At 40.5% G+C, this 22715-nt stretch overlaps 2 protein-coding genes across 2 annotated transcripts; one reads left to right on the top strand and one right to left on the bottom strand.

Moving 5' to 3' along the window:
* Positions 1 to 13940: 13940 nt before the first annotated feature.
* crebl2 (cAMP responsive element binding protein-like 2) lies at positions 13941 to 19823 on the top strand. The gene is made up of 3 exons (XM_071915783.2): positions 13941 to 14191; positions 15012 to 15209; positions 17110 to 19823. Exons 1-3 carry the CDS (start codon positions 14177 to 14179, stop codon positions 17260 to 17262), a joined length of 366 nt encoding a protein of 121 aa, XP_071771884.1. The 5' UTR covers positions 13941 to 14176; the 3' UTR covers positions 17263 to 19823.
* A 1260-nt stretch (positions 19824 to 21083) lies between these two features.
* Positions 21084 to 22367, bottom strand: gpr19 (G protein-coupled receptor 19). The gene has a single exon (XM_071915765.2). It carries the CDS (start codon positions 22365 to 22367, stop codon positions 21084 to 21086), a length of 1284 nt encoding a protein of 427 aa, XP_071771866.1.
* Positions 22368 to 22715: the final 348 nt, after the last annotated feature.

The raw sequence follows: 22715 nt of genomic DNA, 5'->3' as shown, positions 1-22715 counted from the left end.
CAATAGTGTAACCTATAGCCAGTTCATGAAAGCTTTTATATTTGCTGTTCTAAACACCCGGTGTCTGGTAGGTTTTTCCCGCCGCACAGGAAGTGATGTGTTTTACGTTACAGTTTGTTTGGAATAAACAGAAGAAGAATTGGGTAGCATGAGCAGAGATAGCCACCATGAAACTCAAACTACATCAACAGAAGATCCAAGGAAAAAGACGTCACAGTACTGGACACACTGTTTGATTGACAGGTGATCTCTGGGAAGTGCAGTACAGAAACACCACAGTAATGAGCGCTTAGCACCAAAGATGGAGACAAAATAAAAGAGGAACTCGCAGATTGCCACTTTAAAGTTAAAGTGGGTTTTCAGTTGAGAGTATTCAAACAGAAATGACAATAAAAATCCAAAGTCATTTCCAGAATCATGTCGAATCAGAATCAGCTGAATCACACTATTGTCTCGGAGTATTGACAATAGTCGTATTATAGTGTGACTGTAAACGTAACCAGGGTCACAGGAACTTCTCAGAAGGGGTTTCATCTCTATCTGATCACTTCATTTTATTCTATGATGCGTGGCCTTGTAAAAACTGGAATTTCAACACCCTGACACAAGCCTGGATGAATGAATGACGCGTTTTTGTGTGTTTGTGTGTGTGTGTATACAGTATGTACGTATGCAGAAGTGTGCGTTTCTCTGGTCGAAACATGAGGTTTGTGCGAGACTTGTGACTGAGAGTCGCCAACTTCCCATTAAAGCATCCCTCTCCTGCAGCAGACTGACTCAGAGCGCTGCAACCATGAGCCCAGGAAATTCCCCTGTGCCGTAAAACCAGCAGTTCCAGCGAGCAACGCCGGTGAAAAAAAAAAAAAAAAAAATCCCCAAACATGTTTCTCCTCAAACAGACCACACACCAGGCACGATTACACAGATCGTCTGGCGAGAAAATCCATAACGAGTTCCAAAAACAATAAAAAATGTTTAATTCCTCGCTGTATCCCCTCCGCTAAATTTGACACTTTAACCGCACCGAGTGTCTCACCGGACTCAAAGTTTGCTTTTAGAGGTTCCATGGTCCCGCTGTTTGACTCCAGAAGCCCAGACATGTTCCTATAAATGAATGGATGGCAGACTCACATTTCCAGTCTGGCTGTGCAGCCCATACAGAACCATTCACCTCATCTAGCAGGGTATCTGCAGGTTTCAGAAAGCCAAATTTAAGACTTTTAAAGACCTTTTTAATGCTAACTGGAACTGGATTGAAGACCAATTTAACATCCAAAATAAAGAAACAAAAAGCTGTAAAAATGGATTATTTCTGATTGAACATAGCTAATAAAAAGACTATAGAGAAACTATAAATGTGCAGAATAAGAAAAAGGACACCAGCAAATTAATTGTGTTCTGTATTAATCCAAGAGTGGACATGCATGTGGGTCAAACTTACTGTGACCAACTGGACGTGCAGTCATGTAACACAACATATGAAAATTAAACCAACACTACTGCTGGTCCCATTCACATCTTTTGGTGAAACAACACAATTCATGGCATCTGTCTTACTTTGTTTGTCTTACTTTCCAACTCTACAACAGTTTGGATTTTGCTTTTAATTTCTGATTCATCACTTCCTGTGCGGAGAAGATTTCCTGCCAGTGACCAAACGGACTCCAGAATTGAATTTGGGCAAATAGGGAGAATCTACAGCGTCCCCACCACTTTGTGATTTAGGCCGATTTCAAGAATGTGCATCAGCCTAAATGTAAGGCTGATGAGTGACTTAGGCTGATCAGATGGGTGGAGTTTACATTAACATTGTGCCTAGTGCAACTTTAACATCCGTTAAAGTGATAGGACACCCTAACCTCACTTTTTTTCAGTTGTTCAATCAATGCTCATGGCAATCACATGAACGTGAACACATACACATACTAGAGGTCGAAATGACTTTATGTGAATGATGACGTTTTGGCAGTGTGGAAGATCGTTGTTACCACCCCCTCTTCATTTCCTTCAAAAGGCTATGCGTGTGCCTACGTGCCGCCCACCCCCCTCCCTTTCCACCACCGCTTCTCACGGCCACTTCTTCTGGATTTTTCAAAATTGCGCAGTAGGCGGAGAGAGGCTAAAACCGAGGGTGACCTATCCCTTTTAGATCTAACACTAACATGAAAAAGTACGCATTTTTTGTTGATGTTCATTTATTTTTCTACATTTAAGGGGAGCTGGGTTAAAAGAAGAAAGAAAGAAAGAAAGAAAGAAAGAAACCGGTTGAAATTTAACTAGTTGAACCCCTGGCCCGTCTATCCAACACCAAGATACCATTTCAAGCTCCATAACAGCAGCTGGAGAGCCTCAGGCTGCATCTCCACTCATCATGCTCCACTTCACACTCTCAGCTGGAATAAGTGGTATTCCTATGATGTTTTTAAGGCTGGGGCATTCCACATGAATATGAGGTTACAACTGTCAGACAACATCTGATCCCAAGTCAAATTACCAGTTACAAAGTCTTCAGAACAGATGGCATCAGTCTAATGTAATTGCAGTCCTATCAGATCATGTCTTACCATGGCATTAAAAAAAACATTATATAACTGTTAGGTTTGAGAAAGATCACGAAGAGTGATTTGCTGCTTTTGCTCCCACCTTGAAGGGGGGACACACGAGGACATCGCTGCTGTTGTGTGTGTGTGTGTGTGTGTGTGTGTGTGTGTGTGTGTGTGTGTGTGTGTGTGTGTGTGTGTGTGTGTGTGTCTAGGTAAAGGGTATCTACAGGTTTCAGAAAGCCAAATTTAAGAATTTTTAAGACCTTTAAAATGTTTTCTGGAATTTGACTTATTACCAATTTAACAAACAGTATCAGAAAAAAGACAACAGGAAAGAATTAAATGTTTAGAGTCATGATGTCCAACATGTTTGACTTTTTCAGACTTCTTAAATACCCACGGATACCCTGGTGTGTGTGTGTGTGATCGGAAGCAGGGACGTTTGACATATGAAATTTCACAGGATCATAGTCATGGCGTCTGTTCTCGTCTCCAGGGGCTCATAAACGATGACTGAATCATTTTGATCACTAGAGAGCTTTCCTCAAATTTCCTCTGCAACTTGTAAAGCGAAGTGACTCAGCACCGTTCAGATGACCGACCCGCAGGAAGACTAAGTACAAAGTTATGTATGAGCATACATTCGAAACTAGTAACACATTTGTCATGGATTGGCAGTGCATCTTACTGTATTTCTTACATTCTCTTGCCTAAATCAGTTCATGATGAGCGCAATGTGACTGGCCACTTCCATGCCAAATGGCTCATGGGGAAACAAGATCTCAACTTTTAGCTAGAAAGTGGGGAGTGGGTCCATATGAATGCTTGACCTTAATCAAAGTACACCTCCATAGTGAGAATTAGCAACCTACCTGCTTCCCCCCGAGGCTTTCAAACATACTATCTGCAGTAGGTGTGGGAGTTAAACCTGTTGGCTGGCTGCGACCAAAGGTTAATAACTTGCTCAACAGCGATAGCAGGCAATCAGGGGACTTTGCCCCCTCGCTGACATCAAAAGACAACCAGATTCAACTCTGCAGCCGCATACAGGGAGAGGCTTAACTGAATCTGTGCCAAAACCACCGCCGGTAAAATCACCTACATTTTACACGACAGAGCTGTTTTGAAGTGTCTTCCTTTAGGTCTTCATGGAGATTCAAAACTTGTTAGAGGGAATTAAGCCACCTTTTTTATCATCAGACACATACGCTTCCATGACACCTACTACAATACCCATAAGCCTCGCCAACTCCCGACCAATCGCACGGAGTATCCTAGCATCCTAACACCCTGCACAGCTGTTTGAAAGAAATTCAATCTTACAATATACTGTAAGTCTGATCCACTGTTCTTTCAAACATTCACTCTTGGGGAAGCTGTAAAATGCCGTACAATTGGTTACAGCTCTATAGTATTAAAAATGCGAGTTTGAGGAAAGAACATGAAACGGTGCCAAGATTGATCTCATCGTTGGCAACGTCACAAATTCACAAATGTCCTGAGAGAGGCGAAATAGTTCAGCATTTACCTAACCAGCAGCAGAGATGTCAGTCCGTTGCTTGCTTAGTGTCAGTGGTGAGTGTGTGCTTGAACAAGGCTTACAATGGCTGTATAGATATATACATATTTATATACATATGTACTCTGTTTATACCATTCCAACTTGTGTTTACAGCATTCTTTTTTTCCCATGCGGTGTCCAAAACACTCAGAACCCAGTGGAATATTCTGTAGATCTAAATATTTCTGTGGATTTTGTTTTATATGACTGACTTCCAGAGGTCCCTAGCAACCATGTGCATACTGGATAGAAAAGAGACCTATTTCCTAAAATTTTATTTTTTATATACTACTTTTATAGCTTTATGTTGTGTTGTGTTTAATGTGGCCTATGCAAGCAACCCACCAAGTTTCTGATTCCGATCTGCCGGCAAACACCCTTACACGTGTATGAGTTCAAAATAACACGACCACTAACTATCTCTATATTTTTGTGTATCAAATAAAATAACCCCATCACACGGCGGCTCCACAAGCCACTTCAATTAGCCACCTGACTCACAGCCCGCAGACAAGAACCAGGAAGAAGAAGTGTGACTAAAATGGAAGGAATCTGCCGGCCCGAAACCCAGAGCCGCATGAGCTACAGATCAGACGCCGGCATTATGGTTTCCATCAGAAGGTGTGAGGTATTGAAAATGAATCCTACATCTAGAGATGAGACAGCATCTCATCCCTGCAGCCCAAGTCTGAACACGTTCGTCCCACTGCTGTGTAACGTCTGCAGCAGTGATACAGATGCTTTGCAGTTGCGTCACAAATCTCCTATCAACCACACAGAGTTTAACATATTTTTCACTCATGATGTTATAATAATGTTGACTAACAATGTAATAACACATAAAGGAGGTATAACTCAAGTGATTACATTATTAAACAATATAATTATGACATCATCAGCTGTTTAGGTAATGATGTGATGTGATTACATTATCCAGCAACTTATTACATTAACAGGTTTTATAACATTTTTGACCTATTTAGAGGGAACATATTTATTACATTTTAAGTTATTACATTATTTGTTAGTTATTACACTATCAGTTGCTACATGTCAAAAATGTGTGGGGCTATTTGTGTGGCTATTTGTGGGGTAATTGAATTGGATATTGAATTGGATATTGAATGTTGGCAAAATATCAGTTATCAGCAGCTTCATCCAAAAATATTGCTACCGGACTTCAAAAACCCAAACTGTTCAAACCATAGTTGATCTACAGTGTAGCGACTCAAGGCGTAGATGTAGGTATACACATGTGAAATAAAGTCCAGGAACATCAGGCTAGAGGCGGGATGATGTCACGTAGCGCTGGATGGGAACAGCATGTCTGCTTGGCAACACACCTCATGGGCTGCTCCTCCATTCGCAGTTTACAAGAAGTTACATGTGAAAATGTCACGGATTATTCCTTTAAAAGAAACTCGCAAGCAATCCGAAAAACTGAACTATCTTGTTTTTTTTAAAGCCGGTCTGAAGCAAACCACCACTAAAACAGAATCCACATGCTGTTTCTATGAACCACGACAGCTCAATCAATATTTGGGAACAGGAATAGCCCTTTCCCCAAGGTAGAAACCACAGAATCCAGGCTTTAATTTGTGATGTTTGGGAGCTTCGCCACAAACGATGAACAGGGGACAGAGTTTGTAGAGTTCACCAACTTTTTAGGGCTGACATTAATCTTCAGGACCTCAATTCATAGTATTTATCATAGTAAGTAGTATCAATCTGGCGTAAGTTATAAGAGGTTAGAGTCTTTTTGGGAAAGGAAGGTTAAATTTACTTATGTGTCACAATCAGGCACAGTTTATTGCAATGTTGTCAGTTATGAAAAAGAGAATACACTCATAAACACAAAGTCTGTAGGTGGGGTTAGGTGAGTTTTGTCTCATTTTGTCTCATTTCTTGCCTCTTACAGATTTGCTCACATTGACAAATAGAATGGGTAAACTGGGTTTAGATGGGTTTACCCTCCACTGTATCCCTGGTTATATTCTATGCTTGAGCCTGTCTATTAGTTTTCCATAGTCTAAACAAAATGCTCTACACAACCCACCCACTCATTATTCCATATTTAACATACACACCATATTGACAACCAGTCAGCAGATTGCTGCATGATCATATAGTACATTTAAGCCTCGCTAGCTGCTATCTCCGGTCAGTAACTGAGCAGGACTGCTTCCCTATAGGACTACTTTAGGAAATTACCCTACGGCAACCAGGACCATATATATAAGCCACACATATCTGTGAATGAAAAAGAGCACAGGGGTTTAAATTAGGAAGCGCTCTTTCAGTGCTATGTCGCACCCCAGTCCTGCTCCACCGCCCATCGCTGTCATGAGACCCTGCGGTTTCCTTCCCACTGCAAAGAGAGTCCGTGGGAGTCTGGGACGTCTTCCATCGTTCAAGGTGGATGTGATACGAGCTTTGTAGAGAGCGACGTACAGGTAATAGCTGCACTGTAGCTGTAATAGCTGCTCTTATCAAAAGCGTAGGTTAGAAACTAGATTTCTGCTGTCTGATCGGTGTGCTTTTGAGAGAACTGGATGGAAATCCGAGGTGTTTCGCGAGAGAAAGATCCTTTTGGGTCTCAAGTGGGCGCAAAATAGGTGACATGAGCCTTTTACTCCGGTTTAAAAGCCTCTTTTATGAGTTTCACATTCGAACAAAGCTGATGTTTAGCAGGAAACATGAGCCTTTTGAAATCTGAAACACCTACAGTTCTATGTGCGACACAATGTGTTGCATGTCATATATATTTATGTGGGTAGTTAGTATTCAAAGACACAAAAAAGCCCCTTTTTATGCACCAGCACACCACTTTTCCAAATAAAGTTGCATTTGTGAAGACTCTAATAACTCTAATACTATAATAACCAGTGATGTAGTGGTAAATAAAAAGGAGGGTAAACTATGACCTCCAGTTGGTGATCATCATGAGGCAAATATTTTCAGAAAAGCATTCATTCATTCAGCATTTATGCTTTTTCCCTTTCAAAAGTCACTATCCTCATATAACTTAGCATCAGTTTGATACTATTTACTATGATGTTTACTGTAAATTTATATCATAAAGATTTATGTCAGCCTAAAAAGGTGGGAAAGCTGAGTATAGCTGGGTTACACAACACTATAACAAAACTAAATACCATCAAAACATGGGTTGGTATAATTGGGTATAAATGACATTTTGCTGTTGTTTTTGCATGTTTTCTTTGTTCTTACTTGAACTGAAAGCTTACATGCTCATTTACATGTTGAGTGAGTGAGTTGACCCTTGAAACTGGTTAAAATATTATCGTGTAAAAAAAAAAAAAAACACATGGCCTTCAATGAGAGAATAAGCATTTTTTCCTCATTTCTTAGAAGCATATTTTTGCAGATAGGTGGTTTTTACTGGACAGTAACAATATTTGTCAAAATGTAAATTGTCCCTCTAAAAAATGCAATAATCCACACCGATGTAATGAATTTCCGGATGATGCAATAACATCACAGTATTACATGAAGTGATTATTACTTTATAAAAGTGGTGTAACATACTGTATTTTTAAATGATGATGTTATTGACTAATAATTTAATCATAACAAGTCAAATATAACAAGTCAATCATTACAAGTCATAAAAATCAGCAATGTCAAAGGCATTCATGTGCATGTTGTATTATTACACCCCTGTATAATGTAACTATCTACTATATTATCAGAGAAAAATGTATTACAATATCAGTCTCAACACATTATTACAATGTCTGGCAATTTATAACATTAACAAGTTTTATTACATTTTTAACCCATTTTGAGGGACATTTTGATTACATTTTGACAAGGTAATACATTATCCAGCAGTTATGATGTCATCAGTTGCTACATGCCTCCATCCATAGAGATATGTGTTATATCTCTATGCCTCCATCACCCTCTGTCTGCTATAATGACCTCAGGTTGTTCATGTCTACAATAGGTGTGATATCACAATGACACATATTGTATGGCTCTAGACACTTCCTCCTTGTGTCGCAGTGAGATCACACTCAACTAAATGGAAAATACCTCGCACACACGTCTACCCTACCAAACCACATGCACTACAGCTTAGTATAACTTAAATCACTAGGCCATACTGTGATCCATCTGTCTGAGACATTAAAGGAATACACCAAATTTTTGGTAGATTGTCGTTTACCCGTTGTGATGAGAACATATGAACCAAAATCATCCTTGTGTCCCTGGTAGATCCATGCTAACACTGCAGCATACTATATGCTGAGTGATAGCAGGCCACTAGCGTTATCTCAAAAGTAAGAAAATGAGAACTTGTAGCAGTTCCAAAAATATACCTGGCAACAGCCGCTTTATTGAGTTAATGATATTTCATTTTGTGAATCTACAGCTATCAACATTTATGGGATAATGTACAGCAAGCCGGTCATTATCTCAAAATAAACAGGGTGAATCAAGACCCCGACACGAAGGAAGACATTATCCCGCTTATTACACAGCTACTTATGAAAGACATTTGTCATTTGACACAAGATTTTGATTTTAATGATTTTATTCCAAAAAACAGTTCAGCAGGACTGTAACCATAGAAATGTCTGTAGCTAGCATCCACAGCTACACTGTAGCAGAACTGTAACCATAGAAACATAAACAAATCCGGTAAGATTGTCCTTCAGCCTCTAACCAACAATGGAAAGTTTTGCACTCTCCAAATAAATTAAAATATTGTAAAAATCTTCCATGTTTCGAACCTCGGTTAGCGGAGTGTTTATCTGCAGTAAACAAAGAGTAATGTGATTTTTGATTCGAAATTAACGAAATCCACCGGACTGTAGTGAGGTGCGTAGTGATGTGATTAGATGTCAAACAGTTATTAAGAAATGTGTTCACTGGCCAATCGGAATGGAGTATTCAACAAAGCTGTGGAATACCGCCTAATAAAAACAATTTGTATACTTCTTACTTTGGATAATGCTCATGGCCTCCTATCATTCAACATAGTATATAGTATGGAGCATCAGAGCCAACGTTTTACTGGGGACATATGGATCATTTTGGTGGCTAAGTTGACCAAAGGGACAATCTACCAAAATGTGAAGTACTCCTTTAAGTGTGTAATGACAGAGAGCCACTGCTGTAAGACTAATCTACCTAACCCATCACATACAACCAGATATAACAACTTCCAACAGCCGATCTTCATCACACTCGTTTGCTGTGTAGACTTTGAATGCTACAACAATCAGTATGATCCTTAACATGGACCAGGGTTTATTGTCCCCAAACCATAAGTTTTCAAAATTCTAGATAGACTTCCTCAATCAGTAGAGACAATAAAATCACAGGATACTATAAAATGTTATTATGGTTATGATGTAGTTCTGAGGGTTTGGAGCAATCACTCATATAGGCCTACTGAACAGCAGAAGTCTTTCATACTGTTACCAGGCTGTGGAATGGAAAACTGTCAAAGCAAGCCAGACCAACCTAAACTTGTCCAGAGTGTATGTGACATGACAGCTGACTCACTGACTGTTTGATCACATTAATCTACACTTAAACTGAATTGTATCTAAACCACAGGAGAACATCCTCATTGCTTCATTGTGAAAGTGAAAATAAAGCTACATATTATGGGAAGGCTTGGGTTTGAGCCTTATGGTTAACATAATGGTGTAGCCTATTATTATTTTATAACTAGATAGTGAAAATAGACTATAAAAAGCCTACATCCAGTACATAAAAAGGAGGGTAAACTCTTGACTTTCAGTTGGTGATTATCAAAAGGCAAACCACCACCAATAGGAGCAAAAATGTTCAGAAAAAAACATAAATGTATGCTTTTCCCCCCTTACAAGACCATATCCACATATAGCTTACATTCGTTTGACGCAACTTGCTTTGATGTATAGGCTACTCTGAATTGACCTCTTAAAGATTTATGTCAGCCGTTAAAATGGTGGTTAAACTCTATTCCACAAGTAAAAACGGAGTGTAAACTGAGATTTAGGTTTACCCTCTCATCCACGCTTATAACCTTCAATACAGCCTCGGTTTATAGGAGTTAAATGGAGTTTGCGCGACATTTGCAGACACATTTTCTCTATTCCGTGACATTTTGTTAGTCTGTATCGAAGGCAAACAGCCGACTGTCAGGCCGACTCGTATGAAGACAGTCTAAAGTGTCGTTTTACTATTTCGGCTTATTGTCGCGTAACATTTGTACATGGTGTTACTTCGTGTTAAGAGACACATGGGCAAAACTTTAACTTAGGCCCCGTTAACCAGATGCTGCTGCTGCTGACTTGGTCTTTAACTAGAAATTTCGGAAACTCACCGTTAGAGAATTTGCCGAACAAAAACACCGTTTCGCCGTCCGGGCTGGTTTAAAGACACGGTTGGCTTGATTTCACGATGAAAAAGCGGTAAAAGGGAGAAGCTAGGAGCAGTAAAGTTGTGGAAGAAAGAGGCTGACTGCTTGGTAAAGTCCTGCCATAAGAGATGAGGTCACTGCGATAAAAATAAAAGGATGCCGTCATTGAAGCTCCAGTCAAATGAACTCAACAGGCTTCTTAAAGGCACAAGCAGCCTTCCTGCACCGGCCTGCAGTCCAATACAAACTCTCCGCTGGTTTTACGAATAAAAAAGACATGCCATAAACTGTCATGTCTACTTACATATAATCGCACATGTTGTTCTGAAAGCCTGGTTATTAGCTGCAGTACTGTATAAGCTCTGGGCGGAGCGACAGACTGCTAACTAACTGACCTCAGGCCTCTTCTATACTTCCTATCCAGGTTTATGTGACCCAAAATTTGCATATTTTGTGTCACATAGTTTTTTTTTCATCACAAAGAAAAAACTGTTGAATCTGTTACGAACTTCTTGATTTATTTATTTTTTTCATTCATAAATGCAAATGTTTGAACATATCAAAAAATTTTTACTTGAACTAAATCGATGGAATACTTTTGTATTGTTTTCATTTTTAATTATTCCTATTTTTTTATTTTTTTATTTCTATTTTGGTTTTATTGCTTATTATATCATCTACCTTTATTCTATTTTCATTTTCCCTGTTGACTCCCATTACTATTTATTTGCTGCTACAACAACCTAAGTTTAATATTATGTTGCAATGCATGCTGGGAAAGACTCCAGGGTATCCCAATTGATTTGACAATGATGTTTAAAAATGCTACACATAGCACCTTTAACATTAAAGATGGTGGAGTGGAGTTGAGGATTGAATCATATTTGTATCTATACTGTACAGTATATATTGGGATTCAAATAATAAGTTGTGCTTGGGTCTAACTTCACACTTGATTTGAAATCACAACATTATAATAAAAAGGAAAACACATTACAGAAACTTTTTGTGCAAAAAAGTGTTCTGTATCTGTATGATTGCAGTCGGCACCTTTTTTCCTCTATTGAACAAGTTTTGATTGCAGCTATTTGGTGATTCATCCTCAGCAAATATTGGTCGGTCTCATTAATCATTAAGTTAATAATTAATCATGAAGTTCCTGGTGGATGAGTTTTAGAATCAGCTGACTCTCATGCAGCTTTTGAGGTGCAACATTTCACTTCCCTGTAGTGAGCATGCAATACGAGGGCAAGCAGGTTGAGAACAATGGACGTGACAAGAGCAGAAGAAAACAGAAAGGTTTTTCATACTGGAGCAATTAGCATGCATGGTTAACCCAGACTGCTGAATCTGAATGAAACGATCAAAGCCCAGAGAGCGGCTGCCGAGCTGGAAGACACCAGTGTGACTGCTGCTAACTCCAAACTTACAGCTTTCCCTTGCGTATTACCAACTGTTTAAAGCAGGTGTCTGTAATCAAATGTCCTCTTATTCCATAAATTAACATAATCATATGGCAAGATGTGGAATCATTTTGCAGTCATGTCATATTCAGTGTCCCGGGAAAAGTGTTGCTTTTGGGACTTCCTGCTGAATCACATGACCTTGTCCTTGAGGACCGCAAAAGCCAGAGGAATGCAACAAAAATCATATTTTTATCCTGAAAGCAACAGATTCTGTGATGGAGGCGAACTGAGTACAAAACCATGTTATCTACATATAAGTTCATGAAAGAACTCCCTACTGATTGGTATGTGTGTTACTGGTGTAAATGGAAAACAGTGGCAGAACTTAAAGTCACACTGAGATTTAAAAAATGGCTTTATTTATTTATTTATTTATTTTTGCCTTTTTAGTCATTCTATCATACCGTACACCTATTTGATTTATTACTTATGCCCCCCCAAAAAATGACACATTTTATTTTCTTGTATTTTTATAACAAAATCTCAGTGCTTTTACATCCTGGGAAATGGAAAATCTGTAGTGGTGACATCATCGTGTACCAGGAGGCATACATAAAAATTCCAACCAATAAAACATCACCGATTTTTGAACAATCCCGCCCCTCTGCCACTCCCATCCAATAAAACTGCCTTTCTCTCCCTAACTGATATCCCATTGGGTTACACTTTTAAATGATGCCTCCCTGCGTTATGTTCAACCCCAACATCCTGTTTCAACAGGAAATACATCACATTAAGGAAGCAAGATGCTCTCAAAATGCTGTTTCATTGTGACTTTAACTTTAACATTTACAGGTTCTATTGTCTATTGTCTGGAGGTGCCAATAAAGCCTTTGCTAAATCAATGAAAATGTTGCCCACACAAGATCTCGTCCTAGCCATTGTGGTAGTGAATGCTGTCTGAGTGATAATAGAAGCATCCAGAGCATCAATGAGCCACCTAGCACTGTATTGTGACTCTCATCGGGGGAGCTAGATATTCCATAGATGCCACATCAGCTGCCCACAGTTTCCCCACCGCTGCCGCTCCTGATCTGAAACAACAATGGCGGGTTTTTATTTGCCTGCCAGTTGTTTGTGGTCCACATAATACCCACGCTCATCCGTTCGGCTCTGCGTGACCTTTCATATTTCTGTACACCCCGACGGTCACCATCGCTGACAATTTTTTCTCACAAACTTCAATGACTCGGCAGTGTGTCTGACATATTTGTTGTCTCGTACTTTTACTAAAATGAAGATAATGTTCTATGAACGTGCTATGGCAGGTGGCAGGTCACATGAAATAATGATACAATGAAGCCTTTGTTAAAGCTACTATGTCTCACAGTGAGAATAGTCTGCTTAATGGTGTTGTTCAACCAAATACAGTTCACTTATTGAATGAATTTGAACAGTAACAATGTAGGAACCTGATGAGTGGACACTGTGGAGTCCTGAATTGAACTTAGACACTGTAAAATGGCAGACTGGATTTTTTTTTTACTATATATATATTTTTAAATAAATGTAACAACTATAAAACAAATATTTATTTTTGACAGTGTCTTCATTAAAAAGCCTTTGCCAAATAGGCCTATATATGACAATATCCCAAATAATTGTCTCCTTTAATATACAAATGCAATTCCAGCTTGATGCAACCATTGTTTAGGAATGTCTGTAGGCCAACTATCTTCAATATGACCAAAACGTGAAGTGCTATCCAGATTGTAGCCTATGCATGGTAGAAGCTATAAAAATGGGCAAGACTTAAGAGACTTAGACAAAAATGTGTTGGTAGGTTAGTTCTCCTAATATGATGTTGACACCAATTAAAAACACCAAGTCCCAGAATTCATAGGGATAGTTCCTGGCCGCGCGGCGTCATTTACCAGATTTCACAATGTGTGGATAAACCTGTCACGCTATATCCTGTCCTATCATTTCACTTAACAGTTTGGGCTGGCTGGGTAGTATCGCGAGCTCGGCAGACGAGACGAATTGGCGTGCGCCAACAGGAAACACAACATGATGTAAACAGTGGACAGAAACACAACAACGAATTATCTAGCTATGAAACTCGTCTTTAGGACGTCAGGTGCAATGTGATGCATGTTAAGAAACACACGGGTTGACTTGAGGTTTCTTTTTATCAACACTTTGATCCGCAGTAACCCTTTCTCTTTGGTCTGTTGGCTAACCTTAGCTAACGTTAACCAACAAAACGTTAGCATTGACCAAAATGGATGACAACAAGGTAAGAAGGCGAACCGCTGCTGTGTAGCTACATGTTTGTTTTGTTTTACACTCCAAACCGTCTCATTTGAGGGCGTAAAGCTTTGTGGTAAAGCTAATAACTTTCCTAACGTTCCCTTGCTAACCTAGTTTTTTTGATTTGAATATATTACTGATTGACGGAGCCTTATCAGTTGTAGAGTACCCGGGCCTGTAACTAGGCTAGATACTGTATGTTCATGATTGCTAATCGGACCATGAACTGAATTCGTTACTTAACAATAAATTAGGTCTAAATCAAACCAGAGATCCGCTACGTTATTGCCTTCAGAGGGTGTGAATTTGTATACAAATGCTTTGGGATGTTAACCTCATGTATTCATACACTGAGTACTGTGGGGAATGGCATGTTAATACTTATGTTATTTCTAAGACAGTTAAATTATACTTGTAAACAAAACAACTGTCTTTCAAATCCCAGAACCAAGACTCTGTCATCAAGATGAGTCACTCTGCTGAAAGTGAATTGGAGGCTGACTAGGTTAGGCAGACAGGATACATTTAATGCATTTCATACTATCAATAATAGGGACATGTGTAGGTTGACCCTCATGCTTGGGGAAACTCTGGGGTACATTGATGCCTTTTAAATGAAGAATTAAATTACAAAAACATTATTGAACAATTAAATTAATAAATAAAATCCATCCATCAGCGGTGGATGACACTGACTGGTCAATATCTGATACTGTATTTAATAAAAGGCCAGTATTGCCAGTATCGGCAAGCCTCTATATCGGTCGAACCCTAATGAGTAATTTATGGACCTATTTTGTTGACAGATGGTGGGTGGCAAAGTGAAAAAACCTGGTAAGCGCGGCCGCAAACCTGCAAAGATTGATTTGAAGGCCAAGCTGGAACGGAGCAGACAAAGCGCGCGGGAATGCAGAGCGAGAAAGAAGCTGCGGTACCAGTACCTGGAGGAACTGGTTTCCAGTAAGGAGAGAGCCATCTGCGCTCTGCGGGAGGAGCTGGAGATGGTAACTAGTTCCTCAGCAATTACCTTCCCAGCCAGACAGATAGAAGCTGATATTGACTGAACTTTAGTGCATTGGTTAATCAGCAAATGTTGTAGTCAGTGTCTGAAATTAACATATTAGCTCACCTGAATATACATTTTTCATAGATATATGTCACCCTACCCATTTTCAATGCTACTTTGTTTATAGAATCAGGTAATTTCACTTATAGAATGGATCAAGTTTGTCATTCATTATGAAGTGACTCACCACATGGGAGTAACGTTAATGTTAAACTAGAAAAGGCTAAATTTTCTAAAGAAAATTTAAAGTGTGCTTGCCGCCCTTGCAATGCCCCTGCCCTTAGACTTGGCGTTCACTAGTTTTGCTAAGCCGTGCAGCATTGCAATCGAAACTACAGATTCCCAGCTTTCCAAGGAGCCTAAACGCATCACAATCCTAGAGCTCACAATAGGTCATTTTATACAGTAAGGTCAAGTTTTAAAAAATGCTGTCATCACATTGAAAAGCTCCGCTCTAGCTTAAAAACTGAGCGCGTGAGAAGCTCCGTTAAGCGTCGGCCGACGCGCAGAAACCACCATACTCTGTGTGTGTACCTTAGCTTCAGTTAGCTTCAGCTACTGTGTGTGAGAAACCAGCTAACATACCTCCCGATCTCCGCGGCGCGGTCCGTCTGTCCCAAATGCATCAAGCCAGCCATTAAAAACTCTGCACTAGACTTAATATACAGAATAAAAGTCCAAATACATCCATACTGATCTGATTCTACCTTAGCTTCAGCTACTGTGTGGGAGCCTCCCGATCTCCGCGGAGAAACAAGGACAAAACCAAACTTCAATTTCTGGCTCTGTGATCCTGTGATTGAGTCCACACGGTTCTCAGGTTCTCATCCTTTTACAATGTCCCAAATGCATTAAGCCAGCCCATGTGGGGAACTCATGGTCTCTGTCGCCATCTGCTGGCTGTGTCGAAGCACTGACATGAATGAGCTCGACCATTTCATTTGTATAGCCTAGTAAGCTCATGCTACTGTTGCTTGCTAGTTAGCTTCAGCTACTGCGTGCTAACGTACCTGCCGATCTCCGCGGCGCGATTCCCTCTGTCCCAAATGCATCAAGCCAGCCGGTAAGCGGCCCCTCTGTCCCAAATGCATCAAGCCAGCCGGTAAAAAACTCCGCAGTAGACTTTTAATATACAGAATAAAAGTCCAAATACATCCATACTGATCTGATTCTACCTTAGCTTCAGTTAGCTTCAGCTACTGTGCGGAGAAACAAGATGGCGGACAAAACGAAACTTAAATCGGACAAAACGAAACTTAAATTTCTGGCTCTGTGATCCTAAAATTGAGTCCACATGGTTCTCATTATTTTACAATGGGTGTGTATTGCGTCTAAAATGGCAAAATTGGCATTTAATCATTAATATCTCAAAGAGCTTATGAGGGATCTCTTAGAAAAGTAATAGCACACGATTCCTCAATGAGCCGCACGTTTTGATGTCTCACATGTCTATGTACTGTAAAAACTGTAGGAGGAGTAGCGTGCCAAACTTTTTGGGAAAAATAATAATAAGTATGCAAGATAATAAGAGTGTGCTCTGCCTACGGCAAGCACACTAATTAGTTAACCATCCAGGAAGTTTAGATGCTGTTGCTTTGCATAAGAGGCAGCCAATCGGGAGCCATGGTTGATACAGAGCCATTGTTTTGCTTTGATTTGATTGGCTCACAGTTAGAGAGAGTGTACAGTTGTAAGGAGGTACAAAGTTTTAGAACAGGCAGACCAAAGATTGTGTATAACCAAGGTGTTCAAATGTTATCATGGCCGGTGATTTCAGGCCCTGGTCGCGGTGCTTATGTATATTCTCCCTATGAATCTGTGTTGTTTTTCCCCATCAGTACAAACAGTGGTGCTCAGCCATGGACCAGGGGAAGATCCCCTCAGAAATCAAGGCCCTCCTCACAGGTGACGACCAGAAAATGCCTCAAGGCAGCAGCACCAAGGCATCCAAGAATGGGAAAAACAACATAACCAGCAATGGCCAAGGCTAAGTCGGCCTGAAGAGCCTTCCAGCCCTCAGAAATGGAAACCTCCACCCTGAAGGAGGTCAAAGACTGACGATAAGAAGAAGGCTTTAGAGCAGAACTGTTGGGGTGTCCGTCATCTTCAGTCCATACGATCTTCATCTGGTTTAGAAAAAAAAGGTTTTGTTTGAAGTGACTCACAGGAACATGCACGTCGTTACAGTAAAGAACGCAAGAGGCTCATGATTATTTCTTATTTACATATTGCCTAAATTTACTAGTTATTCAGATGCAACCTAGATATGTACACATCTTTCTTTATCTAAACTTAGATTTGATTGTCGTTTCACCAATATAGAAGGAAGCTGTATTTATGTCAGGAACCCAACTCCTAAATAACCCCTAAAATTCTTCATTTTGACGTTTTTATGTCAAACAGGAAATCAAGTATGTTATTATACATGCAAGTGGGTTTAGTTTGCTCAGGCGTCTAATCAAGAAGCCATTCTCTTCATTCTGCTCCTGCCCTTATCAGTTTATTTATACACTTGTCAACATTTTAGGTGATTATAGATGAGAAAATGCCCAAAGGGACGTAGTTTACGAATACGATTCTTTTTTAAAATCTGCTAATTATGTCTAGAAGTGCTTGCCAAACAAAAGATGGCCCTCCTGGTATAGCATTAAAATGAAGCATAGAGGTCGGGGCATGCAAGGCCAAGATTGCCTAAGTGCTGGATATACAGTATATCCAAACATGCATCAGGAATCAAAATGTACAATAATGTTGATATGTCGATTGGATATATGTTGGATATATTTTTGTATTTGTATTTTATATCGGCTCAGAGAAAGCACTTTGTGGATTACTGTGTTCATGAATGTATTGTCTAGATCGGATCTGTTGGTTTAGCAGAGCAAGTTGTGCTTTCACTTTATTTTGTTCATGCAATAGCTTCTGCTTTTTGTGAACACATTTATTACAGAGTTATAAATTATACAGTTGCATAAACTGCAAGTCTGTCTTACAAAAATCCTTCCTTGACCAAGAAAGTCCTTTGTACCCAGTTGATATGATTCAGTTATTCATCTGATGGCTCACAGCCTTCTCATTATTTTGTATTTAGATCAGCAAAATTAATGTTATTGTATTACTCTTTTATGTAAGTAGAGTGTCTACCGTTTACTAGCCTGAGATTTTTTGTTAAGGCGCTGGAGTTACGAGTTGAATCTACCGTTAAAAAAGATCTTCCGCTCACTTAGATCTACGCTAAGCTTGGGGCGCCCCGGTGGCTCACCGAGTGGAGCGCGTGCCATATGGGGCTCGGTCCTTCCCGCGGCGACCCGGCTTCGGGTCCGGCCCACGGTCATTTGCTGCGTGTCCTCCCCTCTCTCTCTCCCATGCCTTCCTGTTTCTCTCTCACTATGTCAAATAAAGCATGAAATGCCTAAAAAAAATACAAAAAAAAGATCTACTCTAAGCTTCCGGAAATTGAATGGATCATAGCAGGGGCGAACTTAGTGATTTGGGGGCCCTAGGAAAGGCAAGCACGGGGCCCCATGAATCCCAACCGTCACCCTTTTCAGTCCGTCTTTTAATGATAATCTTGTCTTTCGTGGGGCCCTCTGGCTGCTGAAGCGTAAGGCAGTCACCTACCTTTGCCTAATGGTAAAACTAAAACCACCTCTGGATCTAAGTGTGCGGAAGATCTCTTTCACTTGGGATTACTCATATACAATCAACATAATTGTCTGTGTTCCTGGATACAAATTGAGCTAATCTTCAGCCCCATCAAAATATTTGCACCTTGTTAAATTGGGCAGAAGTAATAGGTCAACTTAACTGATTCTGGGTCTAGGCATGCATCATGATGTTTGTCCGAATTCCACTTTTCTGTTTCACGCAGTCATAAGTAAAGTAACAGAGTGTAATGCAGTGATGATGGCTGCCTGTCATGCTGACGTATGAATCCCTCCAGGTAGATCAGGGGTTTGGTTTCTTTCTGTGGCACTTACTTTGCAGTGATCCCTCTACTTCTGTAACCCTGCTTACCTTCTGTATGCACAAAGAATAAAGAATTTAGAATTTATTTAAATGAAAGAAAGAATAGAAAAAAAATGACCTTTGAGATGATTGGGTTGAGAAGCTGTTATCTAAACTCAAGGCTTTAAAAAGTCTAAAGTATAGTTCAATATAGGATTTTAAATCTTAAAATCAGTTTTAGGAGGTTTCTCTGTGCGCTGTTTTTCCAGTGAGAAATCAGTCCAGTCAGACCTATATTCTCATAGACCCACAGTTTTCATTTTTGCAAAATTTTAATTTTATATTTCATTGTAACTGGCATTAAAAGGTCTTGAAGAGTCTTAAATTTAATTTGATTAAACTTGCAAACAACAATATTAATTATGGCTGTCTTAAGAGCCCCTAGGTTTCACGCACCAGAACACAAATGGAAATCAACGAATGGGAAGTGTTGGGTATTTTCTAACTCCATATTCATGTAAATTTGTCTCTGCTTCCTTTAAAGACAAAGCATGTAAGAGCAACAATGGTGATATAATAAAACAGACATGTACACTGCATTCAAGCCATTTGTGTCTTTGCTTTTTGGTCATCTTACTAAGCATATCTCAAATAATCTTTTTCTCATAGCAGGTTCTCTGGCTATAGTTTAAAACATTAGAACCACATATGGATAGTATATGCATCATATATTTTAATTGAATTTATTTTCACTTCTGTATAAAGCATGGACCTTGAAATCACAGTAGTTGACAGTATACAGAAATTAGGCATTTCACAAGTGTATCATTACACAATGTTAGATATTTGTTTTTACAAGTGGGTATAGCATTATAAAAGGTGAGAAAATGGGAGAATGGCAGTGTCCTCTTCAGGCAGATGGATCTGGCATAGACATCACAAGAGTGCAGATCTCAGCTCTCTCACTCTGTAATATGTGACTTGTACAGGCTTTAGCCCTCGTTTAGTCGGGAATCACAAGAATAAAACAGAATACAAGTGAACATAACGTTTATAGGTGACAAATGTTACAAATGAATTCCCTTCGTCTTTTCCATCGCCACAGCTCTGGTGGCAACATTTGGAAAAGGGTAGGCTACTGAACACAGACTGCACTACCTGAGAAATCCCTTAAACTGCAATATACACATTAAATCTACATGTACTGTATTTGAGATTCGGCTGGTGATCCAACATGTAGAGGCTTTACAGTTGTGTCACAAATCTCCCAGCAACCACGTCTGGTGCCATCATGGAGGTCCACTGGAGAATTAGCTGTACCCAAACACTGTCTGAATGTATATATAAAAGAGACACACCTGAAAAAAACTTGTGGTGTGGATGCAGGCCAATTCAGTAATGTTAGAAGTAAAGTTAATAGTTTGATAAGGTAAATTCCAAATTTAGGTTACTGTGACAGAGTAAACTGTTTTGTCCTTAGCCCTAAATCAGATGTGTTTAGCTGACCAGATACTGTGGTTAGCTAGCTAATGATCAGTTCAAAAACTGCTCAGAAATGAACCACATCTATGGAATAATGTTGAGTTGTTTAGAAACACAGCTGTTCAAAGCTGTTGTTGCCCAAGAGCTGTGGACCTCCAATGTGGCTGCCAGAGAGTGCGTTACATCACCAGAAAGCCCTCTATACAAATTAAACACTTATTCTGTTGGGGGCTTGGCTCTAAGTTACAACTGAATATACAGAGCTAATATGTTAGCACCCCAGCTAACTCACCCGACATTGACACTGTGCTGTTGAATAGTTTTTAACAAAGTATCTGATTAATTCATCTTTGTATGTTCACAGTTTCAAAACCTGGCTCACTTACACAAAAGTGTTAGGAGGATTAGCATTGATGGGCCAGGCTAGCTTCTTTTCCTTTGCCTCACGGTCAAAGGTATCATAAACAGAGTCCTTAGTGAGGGTCTTTGCTGGCACCGGGATGTCCACCACCCCAACATAGTTCTTTTTGGCCATCCGAGAGCTTGCTGTGATGGTGTAAGCGTTACTGCGGTAGCATTTCATGGACGACATGCAGAAGGTCTCCCTCATGCCCCTTCTGAAGTTTGCATTGTAGACAGAGTACAGGGTGGGTTTGGATGCTGTGGAGCTGAAGGAGATCCAGGCAATGGCTGTAAAGAACAGCGCCCCTTGCCTGCTCAGGCCATTAGACTCCCTTGGGTGCCACAGCTGGGCCACATAGAAGGGTGTCCAGGTGAGGAGGAACACAGAATTGAGCATGAGGAACATCTTGATGGTCTTGACTTTAGTCCTTGGGACGATGTTCATTGTCCGGCGCACCGTGTGGCCATCAGCGCTGATCCTCCAGATGTAGCGGACCACCCGCTGGTAGAACGACACTATCAGCGCTGCTGGGGTCACGAAGCCGAAGAGGAGGTGAGCCACAGCATAGGCTATACTGCCCCAGCTGTCTGGGAGGAAAAAGTCACAATGACCAGCGCTGCCGTCTGTGGATGTAGAGCCGTAGAAGAAGAGGCAGGGTGAGACAAAGGCTGCATCGAACAGCCAGGAGGCCAGGATCATCTTCTTGGCTTTCTCCCTGGAGACCTTGAAGCTGAGGGGATAGACTATTGTATAGAAGCGGTCTACACAGATGGAGAGCAGGACATAGATCTGCACACCGGGGCAAAGGTGCTGCAGATAGCGTACGGCCTTACAGGCAGCGGCACTCAGAGGCCATCGGCCGGAGATGACCTGCAGAAGGACGAAGGGGGCGCAGCCCAGGCTCAGCAGCAGGTCTGCACAGGCCATGGACACCACAAAGTAGTTGGTGGTGGACTGAGTCCGCCGGCTCCGGTGGATGACCAGGCAGACGAGGGCATTGCCGAGGATGGAGACCAGCCAGAGAAATCCGAACACCAAGCCCAGGACGGCTACCTCACCTGGAGTCAGCTCATAAGGGACTGAGGTCCTGTTCTGCTGGCTGCCGGATGAGCCATCTTGGTTGCAGAGGGGAGTTGTGGGTAAGGTTGCCAGGACAGTCGAGTTTTCCCTCTCAGAGAAGTTAAAGGACATGTGATACGCGAAAGATGGGGAGTAAAGGGAGGGATTGACACCGACTGTATCCGTTGACTGGGCATACACCATGGCTATACTGCCACAGAGAGGAGCTGTGGAGACAGAAACAGATATATGCATATTTGTCATTAATAAGATCATTGTTGTAAGGTTTTATTTTGTAAGAGGTTGTAAGGTTGCTGACACTAAACCCCCCTACAGCAATCCTCTCTGTGTGGTGAAATATTTGATTCCTTGAAATTGTAACTTTCAGAACTGTGATTCTCTGTCTTTTCTAGATAGATAGATAGATAGATAGATAGATAGATAGGATATCTTCTAAAAAACAGATATGGTCATGAAGTTATACTGGTATTAGAGAGCTCTGTTATCTGCACATATCTGTGTAACTGCATAATGTTGTTCTAACAAAGACCA

Source organism: Centroberyx gerrardi, chromosome 24, assembly GCF_048128805.1.
Source record: "Centroberyx gerrardi isolate f3 chromosome 24, fCenGer3.hap1.cur.20231027, whole genome shotgun sequence".
Lineage (NCBI taxonomy): Eukaryota > Metazoa > Chordata > Actinopteri > Beryciformes > Berycidae > Centroberyx > Centroberyx gerrardi.
The sequence above is the reverse complement of the archived record's forward strand: the minus strand, read 5'-3'. Positions and strand labels throughout refer to the sequence as shown.

Coding starts and splice junctions, on each gene's coding strand:
- crebl2 (XM_071915783.2), top strand. Junction 15,210..17,109: donor TGCGGGAGGAGCTGGAGATG/GTAACTAGTTCC, acceptor TTTCCCCATCAG/TACAAACAGTGGTGCTCAGC.
- gpr19 (XM_071915765.2), bottom strand. CDS start 22,367: ATGGTGTATGCCCAGTCAACGGATACAGTCGGTGTCAATCCCTCCCTT.